Source organism: Acomys minous, assembly GCF_964271855.1.
Source record: "Acomys minous genome assembly, chromosome: 2".
Lineage (NCBI taxonomy): Eukaryota > Metazoa > Chordata > Mammalia > Rodentia > Muridae > Acomys > Acomys minous.
This window is the reverse complement of record NC_140484.1, coordinates 12,930,599-12,947,714: the sequence shown is the minus strand read 5'-3', so window position 1 is coordinate 12,947,714 and position 17,116 is coordinate 12,930,599. Positions and strand designations below refer to the sequence as shown.

Sequence of the window (17,116 nt, the reverse complement as noted above, 5' to 3'; positions counted from 1 at the left end):
TTTGGTGCAGTCCTCTTTTCACTCGGCAGGATCAAAGCTTTAGGTCTGCCTTGCTTGGCCTCTTTAAACCATCCACTGTCGTCCTCTAAACACCTCCTGTGCATCACCCCCCTCCCCTACTCTGTGCCTCCATTTCTGTAAGCTAAAATGTCCTCTTTGTAAACTCCTTCCCACAAACCATTCAAGGAGCCTTACGGGTCCCTAACCCAAGTGTGGGTTCCCTGGGGCTGCGTCCTTATTGCTGTATCCCATGGTGCAATGCTGGCGAAGGGTGTCATCAACCTCACCTCACAGGTAGGAGCCCAAGGCACTGAAGTTGAACAGCCTGTTTGAGGTCGTTCAACTGCTAAAGCTCCAGGCCCACACCTTCCGTGCACATCCCTCTGGCCTCATCAGTTAGCTGCATCTCTGAACTGTCAGGCTTCCCCAGGACAGGAGGAGGGGGTGTCTTCTTTGCCCTCACTCTCCTAAAGTACCAGGCATGTGCCTGCTCACAGTGCCAAAGACTCACACCTCACTGACTATTCTCTTCTCTCCATGAGTTTGCTAGTTTCCTAGAGTGTACACTGTGCTGGGGGCGGGGACAGGGGGGGTTCCCAAGACCCCTAGGATTCCTACTCAAAGGAATGGCTGACCTGTTAACCATTTCCCAGACTTGTATTAGGTTGGCTCAAAACTCCAAGTAGAATCTCATACACACACACACACACACACACACACACACACACACACACACACACACACACACACACACACTTCCCTCTTGCTCTCAAGATACAAGTTGGGACGGGACAGGGGACATCAGGATAGGGCATGCCAGGGCCCCCTCTTGCACGCTTCCTGCTTCTCCACCTTGAGTTTTGTTCACACACTGCCTCCTGAGGCTTCCTCCTTGGGAGAACAGGCTGCAGGGTGGAAGCAGGATCCCCCCAACAGGAGCAGAAGCGGCTGCTAGAGGCAAAGAACCAAGAACCAAGGGGAAACCACAAAGAAAACAAAGCGCTCCCAGGCCCCTCCCCGTCCCTCTTCCCCCTCCCCCTCCCTCTGCCTCCCTCTTCCCCCTCCCCTTTCAGAGGAGCTGGGAATGGATGGAATTAAAGGAATTGTCAATGCCCAGCAGCCACTTTCTTTTTGATCCTTGCAGGGGAACAAAAGTCAGCTCAGAAGGCAGCCTGTCTGAATTCCCCAGCACCTCTACCCTCTAAGGCACAGGGTAGGATGCCCTCTTGTCCCAATTTCTGCAGCCAAAGAAAGACCAGTTCCCCTACTGTAGGCCTCCCCAGCGCACTCTCCTTAGGCTCAGGCAGTACCTAAAAACACTGGGCCCCAACTGGCTAAAGGAGAGAAAGGAGGAGAGTTGGGAGAAGGCTGATGGAGAAAGGATGCTTTCTGCATGCACGCGCGCACACACACACACACACACACACACACACACACACACACACACACACACACTCTACCCTGGACGGTGGCAGCGGGGGTGGGGGAGGAGGGTAGTCTATGCCTGTAAAGATCTCAAAACTCTTTCATCTTCTTAAAGCAGAACAAAGAGGAGAGGCCAACCCAGCTGTTTAAAAAAAAAAAAAATCCTAAGAGCTATGGTCAGGTTCCTGCGTCGGGATGAAGACGGAGCAGAATGGCTGCCTGCCTGCCCTGACACACCTGCTGGCTACAGCTAACGAATTCTATTCTCTGGAACACAGAGTGCATGAATTCTCCAGCTTGGAACAGCTACTGAAATTACTCCCTGGATCATCTGTAATGGCACAGCCACATTTCCTGCCAATTACCCAAAGCACAAAAGCAACGGCAACGGCCACCATGTCACTTTTCAGCCAATGGTGACAGAGTGGCCATGGGTGATAACGTGCTCTACCTAGGTGATGCCTGGCACAGCGGACAAGAGCCCTGGCTGACCCATAAGTATCCAAGGATGGTATCAAATTCATAAGTTCACTTGCACAGACTTCTGTGCCCCCACCAAAGTCACCTAGAAACTGTCCAAACCTCTTCATCTGGGAATAGTCTAGCCATTTGCTGTATCACCCAGAGTGCAGTAAAGGGGCCAAAACTATATGATCAGAGGGACTGACTGAGGTCCTGGCTCTGCCATGTGCTATGACACCTAGTCCATGGCTTTCAGCCCATTGGTGAGGATTGCAGTCACATTTGGTGCTGTGCTTCAGAAGAGATGTTGGCATTTGTGTTGTTTCCTTGGAGGAGGACAACGAACGGCATTCCAGTAGATTCTTCAGAAGCCTGTGGACACCAACTTCTCTCCTCCTCGTCGTCTAAAGGCCACAGAAGGAGAGGAGAAAGTCTGGTGACGTAGGAGGCTCAACAGAGCATCCTCCTGCATTCCAGCAGTCAGCAGTACCGCCATGGAGGCAGCTGTGCTATCAATGCTTGCTGAATAAATGAAGGAATGAATGGAGTCTTGATCCCAGGAGCAGACATGTGAAAGTCTTAAGAGTAGGGTCCTGGTTGAATTCACACCCAGACAGTCTTTCCAGGAGGAACCCTACACTCAGAAAAGCAAAGCACCAAGTCCCAGCAAATGTGACTCAAACCCCTTGCAGATGTAGCCCTGGAAACGACTGTAGTTCTTTTCGGTCCCAACAGGCCTTAACTTCAGGCAAATGATTACGAAGAAAAAACAGCATGAATGAGGCTTGCAGAACGTTTCATAAGAACTTCGCTACCTTACTTCTTTTAAGAAAGACTCGTGGAGATAGAAGAAAAACAGAGGAAGACTGCAGAGTTAGATAAAAATTCAGTAAGGCAGAGTGAGCAAGTGTCCTTTCTGGAGAAAACTGGGCAAGCTTCTAGCGTGACACAGGCTAGGAGGGTTTAGCAAACCGCAATCAATACATAACATCTGATGCTTAAGCTTTGTGCTGTGTGCTGTATGTCTCTAGCTCTCATGTTAAATCTCTGATGCGGGCACTCACATCCATCTGCAGCTAAGGAAACCGAGGCCCAGAGGAGTGAGGCCACTCACCCAATGACCCAGAGGTGGGATGAAAGTGTCCCATGATGTCAGTGACACGTCTGTGCTTCTGGATTAAGAGGAGTTGAATGAACTCAAGAAGCATCGAGAGAGACCACGTGACCTGGGTAAGCCTCCTACTGATTCGGAAAAGGAACAGGGCTCTTCTGACAGGGGGTGGGGGTTTTAGGTGTTGGGGTAAGACAAAAGAAAGGAACAATTTTGGATAAGCTCAAGGTATCGGGGAGTAGGGTGTGGGAGTGGGGCCTGGCATTGCCTGCCCCCCTCCCTTCCAGCCTGGGGTGCTGTCCTTTCTCCTCAGAGATTCAGAACAAAGTCTCAGCAAACAAAGGACCTGTTCATGAATTTGAGGTGACTCCCTGCCTGCTTCTATAGAAGAAGAAGGCTATTGAAACAGGCTCCCGTGGGAACTGTGCTATGAGCTCATGGTTCTCTCAACAGGCAGGGCCGAGATGATGACAGCATCCCTCTGGGTTGGGTACCACTGGTGGGGCGCTCTTCTGCATGCATCTTGTGCATCCTAGCAGCAGCCTAGGGCAGCTTTGAAGCAGTGTTTCTCCTCCTAGGTGAGCCATGAGTGGCCGCTCATGGGACGCGAACCCCTTGGTCAGCACGGACTCTGTGTTTCCTTGGGATTACTAGGGGAGCATTTTAATGTGCATTGCTTAATATTACGTGGTAGCTGTTACCACGATCATTAGACAGACAAGAAAACAGACCCCTCTACTAATATCACGGAGTAGAGAGGGATCGGAGGCTTAGGCCTGGAACTGGTGATCTGCCTGCTTGCCAGCTTCTCACTTTTGACACACAAGCTATGGGATTCTATGTGGTGGAGTCCAGGCAGAGATGCCTGAGGTAGCAGAAAGAAAGGCCTGCGAGATCTGAGTTGGAATCGTGTCTCGGGGGGCATGGGGGCAAGTCTGAGCCTGTTCCTTTATCTAGAAAACTGTATGTACCTTGAGGGGCTGTTGAGAGTAAGAAAAACAGATTCGGGTAAAGGGTCGTGGGCCGGCTTTACTGGGAGCAGGTGTTAAGTGCGTGAGGCTGGCGTTTTCTATAGAGACCATTCTGTTTGTAGGAACAAAAGGATTTTGGGGGGGTACCAGTGTTCTAAGTAGAAGCATGAGCTTGCAAATTGTCTACCCAGCTAAGGATATTTTAATTTTTTACTCAGAACCCTTAAAAAGGCTATGTTCACACTAAAAATGGGCCTTTAGCCACTGACCTGCTGGACAAGAGAGAAACACGTGAAGCTATTGCACCAGCCGACTTGAATCAGGTCCTTTGAAGTTGAAAGGCCCTAGGTTATAAAGCTCTAGAGAGACAGACCTGTCTTGCCATCTAGTTTTCTTCCACTTCTCTCTGGGAGGGCCTTTCTCCCGTGCCTGTGTCTCTTCACTGGTAGCACTGGCTAGTAGCAGCCCTTGCTCAGGAGTTCTGTCTGAAGGACAGCAGCAGACATCACCTTAGATGAGGAGGCTGAAGCCACAGGCCAGCAATTAAGAGCCTCAGGATTGCCACGAGGTCAGCCGTGTGCACAGCACTGTCCTCAGTGTGTCCCTTTGATGGTACACAGTAGGCAACTATGGCTGCCGCCTTCTCTCCTGCCACTCCCAAATTACCAACTATCTTGAAAAAATAGTTCCAGTACAAGCTCCCAGAGATAAAGGGACTCCACAGGACTGTTATGTGAGGAATCATCCCACAGGGCCTGTGAGAGCTGGTGATAGGTGACTGCCTACCTCTTGGGGAATGTCTACCACACGTTCCTTTCCTTCCCTGTCTTGGGTTATGAAGCTCCCTCACACAGTGCCATGCTTGTCATATTAACTTGATCAGTGAAGAGCCCTCATAGTAATAAGGACATGGGGTGAGGACACAGGGAAAAGCACTTTTCTGGTGCTATTCCACTGCACCAGACAATTCCGCATCCCTCCTTGGAGATTAGGACTGTGGACGGATGCAGAAGCTCACGTATGGAGTCAGTCTGGCTCAGAGGAAAAAAAGGGAATGGAGCAGTCAGCACTGTGCCTTCTCCTTTGCCCAAGGCCTCCACACCTTCCACCAACTAGCTCACTGCCGAGATCACAGACTCTGCCCCCATCCATGGCCCACCCTCTGAGAAACACACCTGTGGTGGCTACACCTTCTAGGTCCTTGTCCTGTAACATGTGTCTCACAGTTGAGGCTGATTTGTGTCCTTCCTGTCTGCCTTGAGGTGGAAGTGTTGCCTGGGTAACAGTGATGCCATCTGAGGTGCTTCCATTCCAGTGATGTCACCGGGTGGGGCACATAAGCATGGGGGAGACACATTCTCTATGAGAAGATATCAGGGGTCTTAAACCATTGAAGAGGACCTGGAAGGCCTTTTGGACACTCTCAAGAGAACCCTCCCCACCCTGCTCTCCTGTCTGGGCACCTGCTGCAGGCCAAGCTTGAAACTGCTTTTCCTTTATCTATGGTAGGCCACCTTTGTCCTCAGCTTGGCAAGACCAGGAAGCTCTCCTTCTGTCCTGGTGGGAACATCTAATTAGAGAGCAGCAGAGCAGGGACTTAACCTGTGCATCTGCCATCTTGACTCTATGGCACCTTGTGATATGGCTCACTAATCATGAAGGCTGGGGGGGGGGGGGGAGTAGGCCAGCTAGGCAGGGCAGGTGGCCTGAGACAGCCAAAGCAGAGACCGTCCTTGGGAGGGCTCAGTTCCAGGCTGAAGCAGGGGTTGGTTCTAAGTGGCCACCTATACACTTCTGCTCCTCAGGGCCTTAGTGCTAACTAGGGACCATGTGTCTTTGTTCTGTGCTGGGCTTCTATTGACTCACGCAGGTCACCTTTTGATGATCCAATTGATTTGCATATAGCAGAGTGCACCACCCTGCAACCCTGAGATTGTCTAATGTTTACCTTATGCAAATATATGTACCTGAGGGTTATTGCTTGCAAAATGTTGAATAAGTAAATAAAATGAAAAAAAAACCGCATTATGAAAACATAAAGGGAGAAATCCTACTGGAGGCATTTTCTAAAGCACACATGGGTTTCTTATGGGTACAGTATTAGGAGCCAAGGCCTATGATGTGATGCACCCAGGTAGACAGGCAGGTGAGAGCTGGCACCCCTCACCACGGATGGCCTGAGACGGACGGTATAGGAGCTAAGGAATCTTTGACATGCGGAGTGCTAGAAATGGCTTCCTGCATGGCATTGGGAAGGGCATGTGCAGATAAGTAGGGTTTGGTGGGGGCAGGAGGAGGACATTGGGGATGAAGGGCTTGGAAGAGCAAGTCCGCATGTGTGATCTCTTTATCTCCTTGGGAAACTCCACCCTGCAAGTTGCTGTCACCTTTTCCCTCTGCACCACACCCAGGTGGCCCTTACTCATCATCCCTGTCACTCCAGGATGCAAACTGGATCTGCCGCCTCATACCACTCAGTAATCAAGAAGGTCATTTGATGCTTGGCCAAACCTCACCTCAACCGTCAAGGCCAGGCTTGCCTCCTTCCTGCCTCTTCCCCAAATGGATGAGCCTGCCATCCTTTTGGTTTTTTTTTTTTCTTTTTAATTTTTATTTTATGTATATGGGTATTTTGCCTGTGTGTTTGTCTGTGCACCACTTGCATGCCTGATGACCTTGGATGCTAGAAGAGGGGGTCTTGTTCCCTGGAGCTGGAGTTACCAGATGGTATTGAGCCACCCTGTGGGTGCTGGGGAATTGAGCCTGGACCCTTGGAAAGGGTAGCCGGTGCTCTTAACTACTGAGCAAGCTCTCCAGCCCATGTTAAACTCTTAATAACTGACTGTTGTGGATGACTGTTCAGCAGTGTATTGCTCAAGAGAACCAGGCTGGGGGAGCAAGGATGACACTCAGCTGCTTGGCAATGAGGTCCTTGTGTTCAATGGCACCAAACAGCATCCTCTTGCTAAGAGTGAGGGCCATGTTCTAATTCACACGAAAGACTGGATCGGTAGTGGTAGCCTTGGAGGTCACCATCTCAGCTTCCTCCAGTTCTGATAAGCCTGGATGAGGGCACCCAAGATGGACCAACATCCGGCATGAATCACATTTTGATTTTTTGGGAAAAGCTGGCCCTGTCTTAGTATACTTTTCTACTACAGTGTCATAGGCTGAAATACTCTCAGATCCTTAGGGGGGCAGTTACCTCTCACCTCCAAACAGGGAAACACAGAAGCATGCACCCAGAAGGCCCCCTTCACAACCTCTGCTCACACTGATGGCCAGCACATTGCCTTTCGGCTGCTGACGGCTGAGCCCCATCTCTGTTCTAAGCAGGGATCTGAGGCCAGGCTGAGCAAGGCATTTTCTTTGATCAAGTTTCAGTGCTTGGAATCCCAAGAGCCATAACCACGCCTCTGTGCATCTCACCCCTAGGTTACACATGCTGTAGCTCTTCTTCCTCACCAGATGCACTTTCTCCACTGGCCACACAATCTCAGCCCTTCTCCTCTGGACAAGTTCTCGTTGGCCAGTGTTGTGCCTCCAACAAGTGGCTTTGAGGACTGGGCTAGTGCACTCCACTGGCCCAACCTTACTCCTTGCAGGCTGCGGAATGCCAGCACGGTCTCCATGGAGACAGAGCATGCTTTTATCAAACAGGATCCCTTCTACACTAACCCCCAGAGGGTCCAAAAAGGGAAAACTATAAAACCAGGTTGCTTGCAGACAGTGGGCAATTATCTCCCAGAGGCTGCCGCACCATCTTGCCCTCTGATTAAAAAGTTCACCCACACACCTTTTATGTTTCTCTCAAGGCCCGGAGAGCTAACAACTTTTGGGATGATGACATTGGGTTAAAAGTTCAGGTATTTTCCACTTTTTAAATGAGACCCTGAAACCGTCGCTGAAATCGGCTCACAGAGAGGGCAGCGTGTGAACAGATGCTTCTCCATCTTCTGCAGGGATCCATCCACAGAGTGGCTCTAACCACCAACCACATGGTTAGCCACAAGTGGAAAATCTGAAGGCAGTATGCCTAGGGCAGCAGCGATTCACAGGGAATCAGCAAATGCCGAAAGTCTCTTAGGCCAGGCAGGCAGGCAGGCAGGCAGGCAGGCAGGAGATAGCACCCTCTTACCACCCTTTTCACTGCTGACCTGAACCAACGACCACACAAGCTGGGTTGGCTTTAGCTGGCAGCATCTCCAAAGCAGAACTAGATGGTAAAAGAGGAGAACCCCCCCCCCCACTCTCCCCCCCACCCCACGAAAGACAACAGGAAGCCAGCCTGACACAGAACTGCAGGTACCAGTATCTGGCCCCCTCGGTTTTGGTGACCATCCTCATACAGGGGTAAAGGGCTAAATGAGGTTCTTCCCTGGCTCGGCCAATAGTTGCCCATTTTGTATGGGGGCCAGGGGCTTCCGAGTGCCATCAGCTGTGGGTCAGAGTGAGGGAGGCTCAGCGCGGGGCCTCGAGGATGGGTTAGGAATCAAGGCAGAGACTATTTACAGCCCAGGAGAAAGTTTTGCAGGGTCTACTCCGCTAGGAGTCCTTAAAGAGGAAGTGGCAGGGGCTTCATCCGGCCTGAAGCAACCTCCTTGTGTCAAGTCAAGTAAGGATGAAACTAACGTCATTTTCATTTCTTTCTTCCAGGACTACAGATAGACACTCCCCAACTCGGCTTAAGAGATGAAAGGCACAAAAACGTGGCCTGGCTAGGGGCTCTGAAGCCTGAAGGGCCTGCCTCCCAGATTAGGGGTGAGGGGTCGGGGGTGGGGGGTTCCGCAGGGCGGTGAGACCCCAAAGCATCACAAGGAAGAGTGGTGAGGGAGACAATGCCCACTTAGCACCCGTGCATTAAAGGAGTTCCTAGGGACCGTCCCCGCAAATGTCGCACCCCGCGTTACGACCTCCCGCGCAGCTCTGCGGGAGTCCCCAGGTCCCAGCGCCCTCTACATCCCACACACTTTGAGCTTGGGGGCCAGCGAAGCCTAATGTTCGAGAGCCCCGCACTTACGTTCAGCCGCGGTAGCGGTAGCCGCAGGGGTACCGAGTGGACCTCGTTCCACGCGCGGGCTGGGGTCCCGGGTCTGCAGGCTGCGGGGATCCAGGGATGCGGGTAGACCTAGCCAGCTCCCGCCTCCTGGACTCCTCCCGCCCTGCGCTACTGGGCTGCAGAGTTACTCATTTCCGTGTTGTCACGGAAACTTTTTGCTCCTTATAAGAACAAAACACCCGCCTTTACTGGCGCCCAGCAGAGGTCCTTAAGGAGGACCTTGTGGGTTGCCGCCGAGGGACCGTGGGTCTGCCTCGGAGACCCTCCTCTTGGTCTCCCAGATGTTCCAGAGAGAACAGCGGAATTGGAGCCACCTGGAGAGAAGGATCTAGCTGCTCAAGAGGAATAGGGAGGGCAGAACACAGGAACCTGGAAGGACGCCCTTAAAAACCGGTCTAGGCTTCAGAACGAAAAGGGTTAAGCCACTGCAAGTCTACCTGCATTTCTGTGGCGCGTTTTACAAGCAGTGGGATTCCTGGGGCCACCTATTTTGTCCCTCGAGGAAAATATAAATCGAGACACAAGGCGGGTCGCTTTTCCTCCTGCAGTTTGATTGGATTAAAACAGTTCACTACATTTTAAAGGCGAACAAATGCTTTGTTTCTCGGCGGGAGACAGGCACAAAGGGAAGACGCCCGAGTGCTCTAGGGGGAGCTCTCTTTCCCAGTTGTCAAGTTAGACGTGTACTGGCTTTTAGAGCAGGGGAAGATGAAATAGAAAGCGTACCATAAACAAAACAATAGTTTATCAACAACTTTTCTTTCCATTGTGAAGAGCACATTCCTACAACTTGTGGGCGTGACTGAGAAGGGCTGGAATAAATTATTAATTCGTTTCAGGAGCGTCTAGGGAAAGTTGAGGAAGTAACGGTGTCTAGAGATGATCACTTTACTATCGGCATTTGGTCTCAGAGCACCTTGCTCCATCCAGTCCAGTGACTTTTAACACTCCTGCAACACGTTAGGCTGAGTCTGTAGGCTAAACAGGCAACGAGAAAATGTTCTAAAAATAGACCCCTGGCCCTTGTCCCAGAGCACTTTATTATTTTATTTATTTATTTATTTATTTATTTATTTATTTATTTTTGGTTTTTTGAGACAGAGTTTCTCTGTGTAGCCTTGGCCATCCTAGACTCACTTTGTAGACCAGGCTGGCCTGGAACTCACAGCGATCCGCCTGCCTCTGCCTCCCGAGTGCTGGGATTAAAGGCGTGCGCCCGGCTTGTCCCAGAGCACTTTATGTTCATGCTTTGGCTGGCTCCTGATGTGGGGGATTCTTATTACAGAATTTAGGGGTCAAGGAAAAGAGAGGAACCTTGGAGGAACATTCCCGAAAGAGCTGTGTAGTTCCAAAATGTCTCCAAGTTCAATGGGCAGGACACTCAGAACAGGAGGCGGTGTGTTTGGGAGGTGGGGGCTCGCAAGCAAGGCTGTCCTCGCCTGAGTTCAGTGTTATGCTTGGAATGTCAAGGTTAGTGCTTCCAATGCGCTCTGGGATTGCAGCCCACCTGCAAAATATTTTTAGCATTTTCTAACAAGCTGATACACTTATTAATAGAAGAGTATTTATGTTTGTTTGCCTTTTGAACCTGATACTTTCACCCCAATGCTCCCTTTAATGCTCTATTGTCTATTCTCAGGACTAGCTAGGTCTCTAATCTAACCTGGCATATAAACTCTTCCTGAACTGGCCTCCTTTTATGTCCCCAAGCCTGTATCTCACTCATGTGGCTACACTGAATTCTTTCCTGGTTTATGCCAGTAAGTCTGAGACAGATAATCATGAGTTCAAAGCCATCTTGGATCACATAGGTAGCATATATAACAAGACCTGGTTTCAAAATAAAACAAAAGCAATTCAACCAAAAGATTGTCTATATGTCTTCTTGGCTAGTTTAATGCCAACTTGACACAAGCTAGAGTCACCGTAGAGGACGGAATCTCAATTGAGAAAATGCCTCCACAAAAACACGCACTGCCATTGCATTTTCTTAATTAGTGATTAATGGGGGAGGGCCCAGCCATTGTGGGTGCTGCCAACCCTGGGCTGGTGGTCCTGGATTCTATAAGAAAGCAGGCTCAGCAAGCCGTAAGGAGCAAGCCAGTAAGCAGCATCCCTCCATGGCCTGCCTCAAGCTTTCTGCCCTGTTTGAGTCTCTAGTCTGAATTCCTCCAATGGTGGATTACAAAGTGGAAGTGCAAGCCAAATAAACTCTTTCCTCCCCAACTTGTTTTTGGTCACAATGTTCCATTATAGCAATAGTAACCCTAACTGGGGTGGTCTCCATGCAAATCAGACACCTTATGCCTTGCATGGTTGTGAGGTACATACGTACACACACACACACACACACAATGTGGGGAGAGAGAGAGAGAGAGAGAGAGAGAGAGAGAGAGAGAGAGAGAGAGAGAGAGAGTCCTTAACTTAAGAATATAAAACCTGGTTTCAAAGAACTGAATCTCCTTGGTCTGTCATAGGCAAATGTAAAACTCAATTGTTCATTCTTATATTTAGCAAAATAAATAATGCCCACTGCACATGAGCTTAAGGAGTCAAAACTCAGGCAGACCCGGAGGCTTAAGCCTCTGATTCCAAGAGGATAGCAAGTTCAAAGTCTACCTGGGACACAAGGTGAGTTCAGACCAGTGCAGGTAACTTATCATGACTATGTCTCAAATTAAGTAACTTTCTAAAGGGTTAGGTATGTAATTTAATGGTCTTATATCCAATACCCAATACCACACACACATAAAAATAATAAATTTTAAAAAGATAAAGGAAAGTATAAACCAAATTGGAAAATGAATCACATGAGATTTATAAGTTTATAGACCTATACAAACTTATAGGAGCATTAGCTCTGTAGGTCTTTGAGATAAGGTGTCATGGCTGCATGAAGCTATAGCTAAGCAGTAGAGAATATTCCCAGAGCCATGGTTAGATCCTCAGCCCTGGGAGAACGGGGCAGTGATAGTCAGTACAGGAAGAAGAGCACAGGTGAACTTGAAAAGCTGCAATTACTCAAGAAAATTCAATATTCATATTTAAAATCCCTAGCAATAAAATATTTCCCTGTTAAGACAGAGGAGATGCATTCAGCGAGTTAATCACTTGTCTGTCCCATGCCAAATGGTGTGTACGTAGACACACGTATGTATATACAAGCAATAACATTATGAAAAAAGAGGCCATGAATTTCAAGGAGAGTGGGGAGGGCTATATGGGAGGCTTTGGAGGGAGGAAAGGGAAGGGAGAAATGTTGAAATTGTTTTTAAAATCTCAAAAAAGTAAAAGTATAATAATAACATAAAAATGAAATAACTCACAAAAAAGGGAAAGAAAGAAAAGCAATAATTTCATTTATAGGTCTGGGTCAGAAATCTTTAACAAGAGCTGAATACACACACACACACACACACACACACACACACACACACACACACACACCAGATGAATTTTAAATGGAGTATTTTGTTAATAACTAACAGACTGCATAGCTTTAGTTTTATGTGTCTAGGATGAGAACAGGTTTAATGGAGGGACGGGTCTGTTTCAATTAAGAAACCTGCATACAGGTGGCTGCTTTGATTCACAGTCTTGGCTGCTTCAGGGCTGCCCCAAGCTTGTGTGTGTTTGCTGTTTTGGTAGATGCTGCAGGACTGCTCTCCTAAGAGGTTTCACAATTTAACCCTTTGTCAATAAAGTACGAGACTGCCTGTCTCCCATATCCTTGGGAGCACTGGTTCCTCTCTCTGCCTGCCTTCCTCGGAGTCTCACTATGCAGCCCAGGCTAGTTTGGGACTAATTTTCCTCCTCTCTCGTCACCTGGGATTACAGTCATGCTCCATCAGGCCGAGTTTTCACAGGTTATTTTATCAGTATTATTTATTTGTTCATTTTATAGGTTTTTTTAAAAAAGCTATCTCAATGTCTCAATTTGCATTTCTTTAATTATGAGTGAGGCTGAACAACAACAACAACAAAATCCATTAAATTTACTTTTGATTAGCACACAGAGAAGCGGGGTTTCTCACGACATTTCATACACATGTATCATTAAACTTTGTTCAGTCACCAGTCTCCCACCACTCCTCCCTGTCCTGTTAGTTTCCTCTTCCCCCTAAATACTACCTTCTTCTGCTTTCACAGCACCGCACGCACATTCCTTACTCTCTTGTTTTTCCTCTCCCCTCCTTCTTCCTTCCATCTCATAGTCCCTTTTCTACTTTCATGTCCTACACTCTCTCTCTCTCTCTCTCTCTCTCTCTCTCTCTCTCTCTCTCTTCTCTCTCTCTCTCTCTCACACACACACACACAGGAGTGGTGAGGAGTTTAAATCTAGATTCTACATATGAGAGAGAAAATGTGATTTTTCTTTCTGAACTGCCTTATTTCGCTTAATGTACCGACTTCCAGTCATATCCTCTTTCCTGCAAATGTTAGCACCACACTCTTTGTCCATTTAACCATGATGGGCATCCAAGCTTGGTCTGTGTCTAGGCTACGGTGAGGAGTATAGCAAAAATAACACAAGGGTGCAAGCAGCTTTCATGTGTATTCCCTGAATAGAATGTCTATACTGGCTATTTTAAAGCTTTGCCTAGCATTCTGGTGTGTGTGTGTGTGTGTGTGTGTGTGTGTGTGTGTGTGTGTGTGTGTGTGTGTGTGGTGTGTTTCATGCCCCTAGGAGCTAGATGAAGTTTCAAATTCCACAGTGAAAGGTGGCTTGTGACAAATCCTGGGCCAACTGGCTTCACTTCACATGTCACAGTCAAGATAACTGGAAAATTTAAATAACTGAATACATGGCGACAGGCTTCCTGTTCACCTCCTGCTGTGATGACCCCCCCCCCCCCAAAAAAAACCGTGGAGTTAAAGGCACAACAGGGGAGAGACAGGAAGCCGGTGGGAGCTGTTCTGGGCCCGTGGAGGGGAAAGGGCACTTGTGTGCTCTCAGTCACTGGCCAGCCTGGACTCCACTCTGCCTGGACTTCTGAGCGATAACAGGATACCTCCCTGGAACATGCTGTTTTGCTGAGAGCTCAAAGGTGTCAGTGGGATGAGATGGATGACTTGCATTTAGCTGTTTCTTTCCTGGAAATCGGCTCCAGCAAACCAGTCCCTTAGGACTAGGCCTTTGCGACTGCCTGCTGAGGGCCACAAGGCCGGAGAAGTTGTCACTATTCTAGACTACTTGCTGCTTGGATATCATGAACAGTTAGGCTCCACGTTAGGCATTTTGCACATAAACAACTCATCAAATTCTCACAAGGATTCTAAGTACTAGATAGCAGTAGACCCTTACTTAACAGCTGAAGAAATTGAGGCTGAGAGTGATTAAATGACTTAAGGTCACACAGCTGGTAAGAGGGAAAGCAAGGCAGACACTCGGGCTCCACCATCTTGGTCTGAACCCCAGCACTGTATCTTTTTGTTGAAGATGTACTAGACTTGTCTTACTTACTTTTTTGTTGCTGTGATAAAACATCACTACCAAGGCAACTCAGAGAAGAAAGAATTTATTTGGGGCTTACACTTTCAGAGAGTTAGAGTCCATGGTCATCACGGAGGGAACGTGGCAGCAGGCATGGTGTTGGAGCAGCAGCTAAAGCTTGAGACACAAGTGCAAGGCAGAGAGAGCTAACTGGGAATGGCTTAAGCTTTTGAAACCTCAAGGCCTGCCTCCAGGGACACGCCTCCTGTAACTTCCTAATCCTTCCGGAACAGTTTCTCCCACTGAGGGCCAAGTAGTCAAACATCTGAGCCTATGGCAGCCATTCTTATTCAAACCACCCTCTAATACAAATCTGCACTTAACTTCCCCAGGAACCAGATTTCAATCGTTAAACAAAGAGCTGTCAAACTTCAAAACAAAACAAGCAAACAAACAAACAAAAAACTGCTTGTTTAACAACTCAGTGCCTTCAAGTAGTATGCCACAGTGGAAAAAAGTGTTTTTAAAAGACTTTGTTATGAGTATTTCACGCATTTTTGTTTTGCTTTGATTTTCCTCTTTTTATATTTAGGTTTTTTTTTCTTTTTTATTGGAGAGGGTGATGATTTGACCCATTTGATGATGATTTTTGGCATCATGTGTGCTAGGTAAGAGCTCCACCAAGTGAGTCGTGACAATATGCCTCCCCTTTTTTCTCTTTATATCTCTTCCCCTTAGTTTTAATTTTACTCTACATTTTAGTGTCTTATACATTAATTCAATGTATTTAGATCACATTCAAGGCCTACTCCCACTTTCCCCCACTCCCTCACTGCTCCCAGACCCCACCCGCACACCTTCCTCCAGACTTCAGGCATCTGCTTGCTCCTCTTCACTTTCTTCTTTGTAACCCACAGCACCCATGTAGTGCTGCCTGTATGCGCACGAATATATAGCCATGCACTGAAGAGTAGGTCAGAGAGCTGAAGAATTCAGCAGCCTTTACTTGCCAAAAGCTTATCAGTTAGGGGTGGGGCCTGGTGAGCCCCTCCCTGTCCATGATAGTCAACTGGCTTCATCTGGTACAGATCTGCGTAGGCAACCACAGCTGCTGTGCACTGGCCCCGTCATGTCTGGAAGTCACCCAGTCTCCTCTGACCTCTGCTCTTAGACTCTTTCTATCTCCTTTCCCACATGTTCTCCAGGCCTTCTAGAAAGAGGAGGGGGGCTGCTACAGATGTTGAGAGCCCCCCCCTTTAAAAAATGCAAGCCATGCATGAAGGTCCACACTTTGGAAAAGCTTTAAGAGAAACCACCCTTCTGATGGGTGGTTTCCATCAGGCTTATTTCTGAGGTGTTAATGTCTCTCCCTGTAGTTTATGTTTAAAGATGGGACAACTCAGTGTGCTGGAAACGAAGAAAAGCCTTCAGTCCCTCATCCATCCATCCATGCATCCATGCATCCATCCATGCATCCATCCATCCATCCATCCATCCATCCATCCATCCATTCATCCTACAGATAGAACATGCTCTCTACTTGGCAATGTGCTAAGTCAGGAATTAGATGGCAGACTCAACCCACAGCGCCACTTGTTTCTATACACATAATCACATTGGCTCACAGCCATGTTGGTCATTTACACACTGTCTATGGCTACTTGTGTACTATAACAGTGATCTCTGAGTAGTTGCTACAGAGGCCACATGACTTCATTTATCAATTTTCATTGAGCATCTATAGTGTATCCATCCCTCTGGGCAAGAAAGAAGTGCTGTTTACTAACAATGAGGACAGACAGGGAAGCAAGGTAAATTTATTATATTGTAATATTGATATTTCTCTTTGGTGCTCTTTGATGTAATTAAGCATGATTAGTTTAACTACTTTAAGAATCTTAAACCAGGCCAGGTAGCACATGCTTGTCAACTCAGCATCTGAAGAAACTGAGGCAAGAGGATTGGGCCCACACAGCAGGTCTGAGATCAGCCTGAGGTACAGAGGGAGACCCTATCTCAACAGCACTTAAATACTTGGGTTCTAATAGCTTTCCACTTTCCCCATTCTTTCATCTCTAAGGAGTAATTAGTGGTGCCTGAGTGAGTACGATAACTCTCCTTCCCGTTCATTCATCAGCCTTTTTGTCTGCCTCCTATGCGTGGGTTAGCATCAGAGAGACATTAAAGGGTCTGGTGGGGGAAGCAAAACAAAACATGGAAGCAAAGCCACAGCTACAGCCAAAGCATTGATGCAGAGATAGTCAGGTCTCCTAGTACAGAGGAGGTGTGGCTAAGTGATGGAACTCTCTTCCTCCCTCCCTCCCTCCCTCCCTCCCTCCCTCCCTCCCCCCTCCCTTCCATTCTCCCTCCTTCCCCTCCCTCCCCTTCTTTCTCCTTCCTTCCTTCCTTCCTTCCTTCCTTCCTTCCTCCCTTCCTTCCTCCCTTCCTTCCTCCAGGCCCCTTTATTTCTGACTGGGTTTCCCTAGGTAGCCCAGACTTGCCTTAAACTCTGGGTCTTACTGCCTCAATCTCCACATATTGGCACTACAGGTTTGGCCACCATGCCCAACCTGAGTGTACACCTGAAAAATACTAAACGGCTGGGGACATGGCTCTATAGTACAGTGCTTGTTCAGTTTGCCCGAGGCCCGTGG

At 48.2% G+C, this 17,116-nt stretch overlaps 1 protein-coding gene across 6 annotated transcripts in view; it reads right to left on the bottom strand.

The window, feature by feature from the left end:
• ITPRIP (inositol 1,4,5-trisphosphate receptor interacting protein) overlaps window positions 1-9,186 on the bottom strand; it is a 29,138-nt gene extending 19,952 nt beyond the window's left edge. For 2 of the 6 annotated variants that reach the window (XR_014782807.1, XM_084800281.1), the window contains exon 1: window positions 5,145-8,039. Coding sequence is in view for 3 of the 6 variants with exons in the window: in XM_084800281.1 (XP_084656407.1) it covers window positions 5,145-5,326 (182 nt within the window). In the remaining 3 variants the exon portion in view is untranslated. Of the gene's footprint in view, window positions 1-1,790; window positions 2,292-5,144; window positions 8,041-8,989 lie in introns of those variants that run through there. The other 4 variants (XM_084800285.1, XM_084800282.1, XM_084800283.1 and 1 more) reach the window with 4 other exon arrangements.
• Between the last annotated feature and the right edge of the window lie 7,930 nt (window positions 9,187-17,116).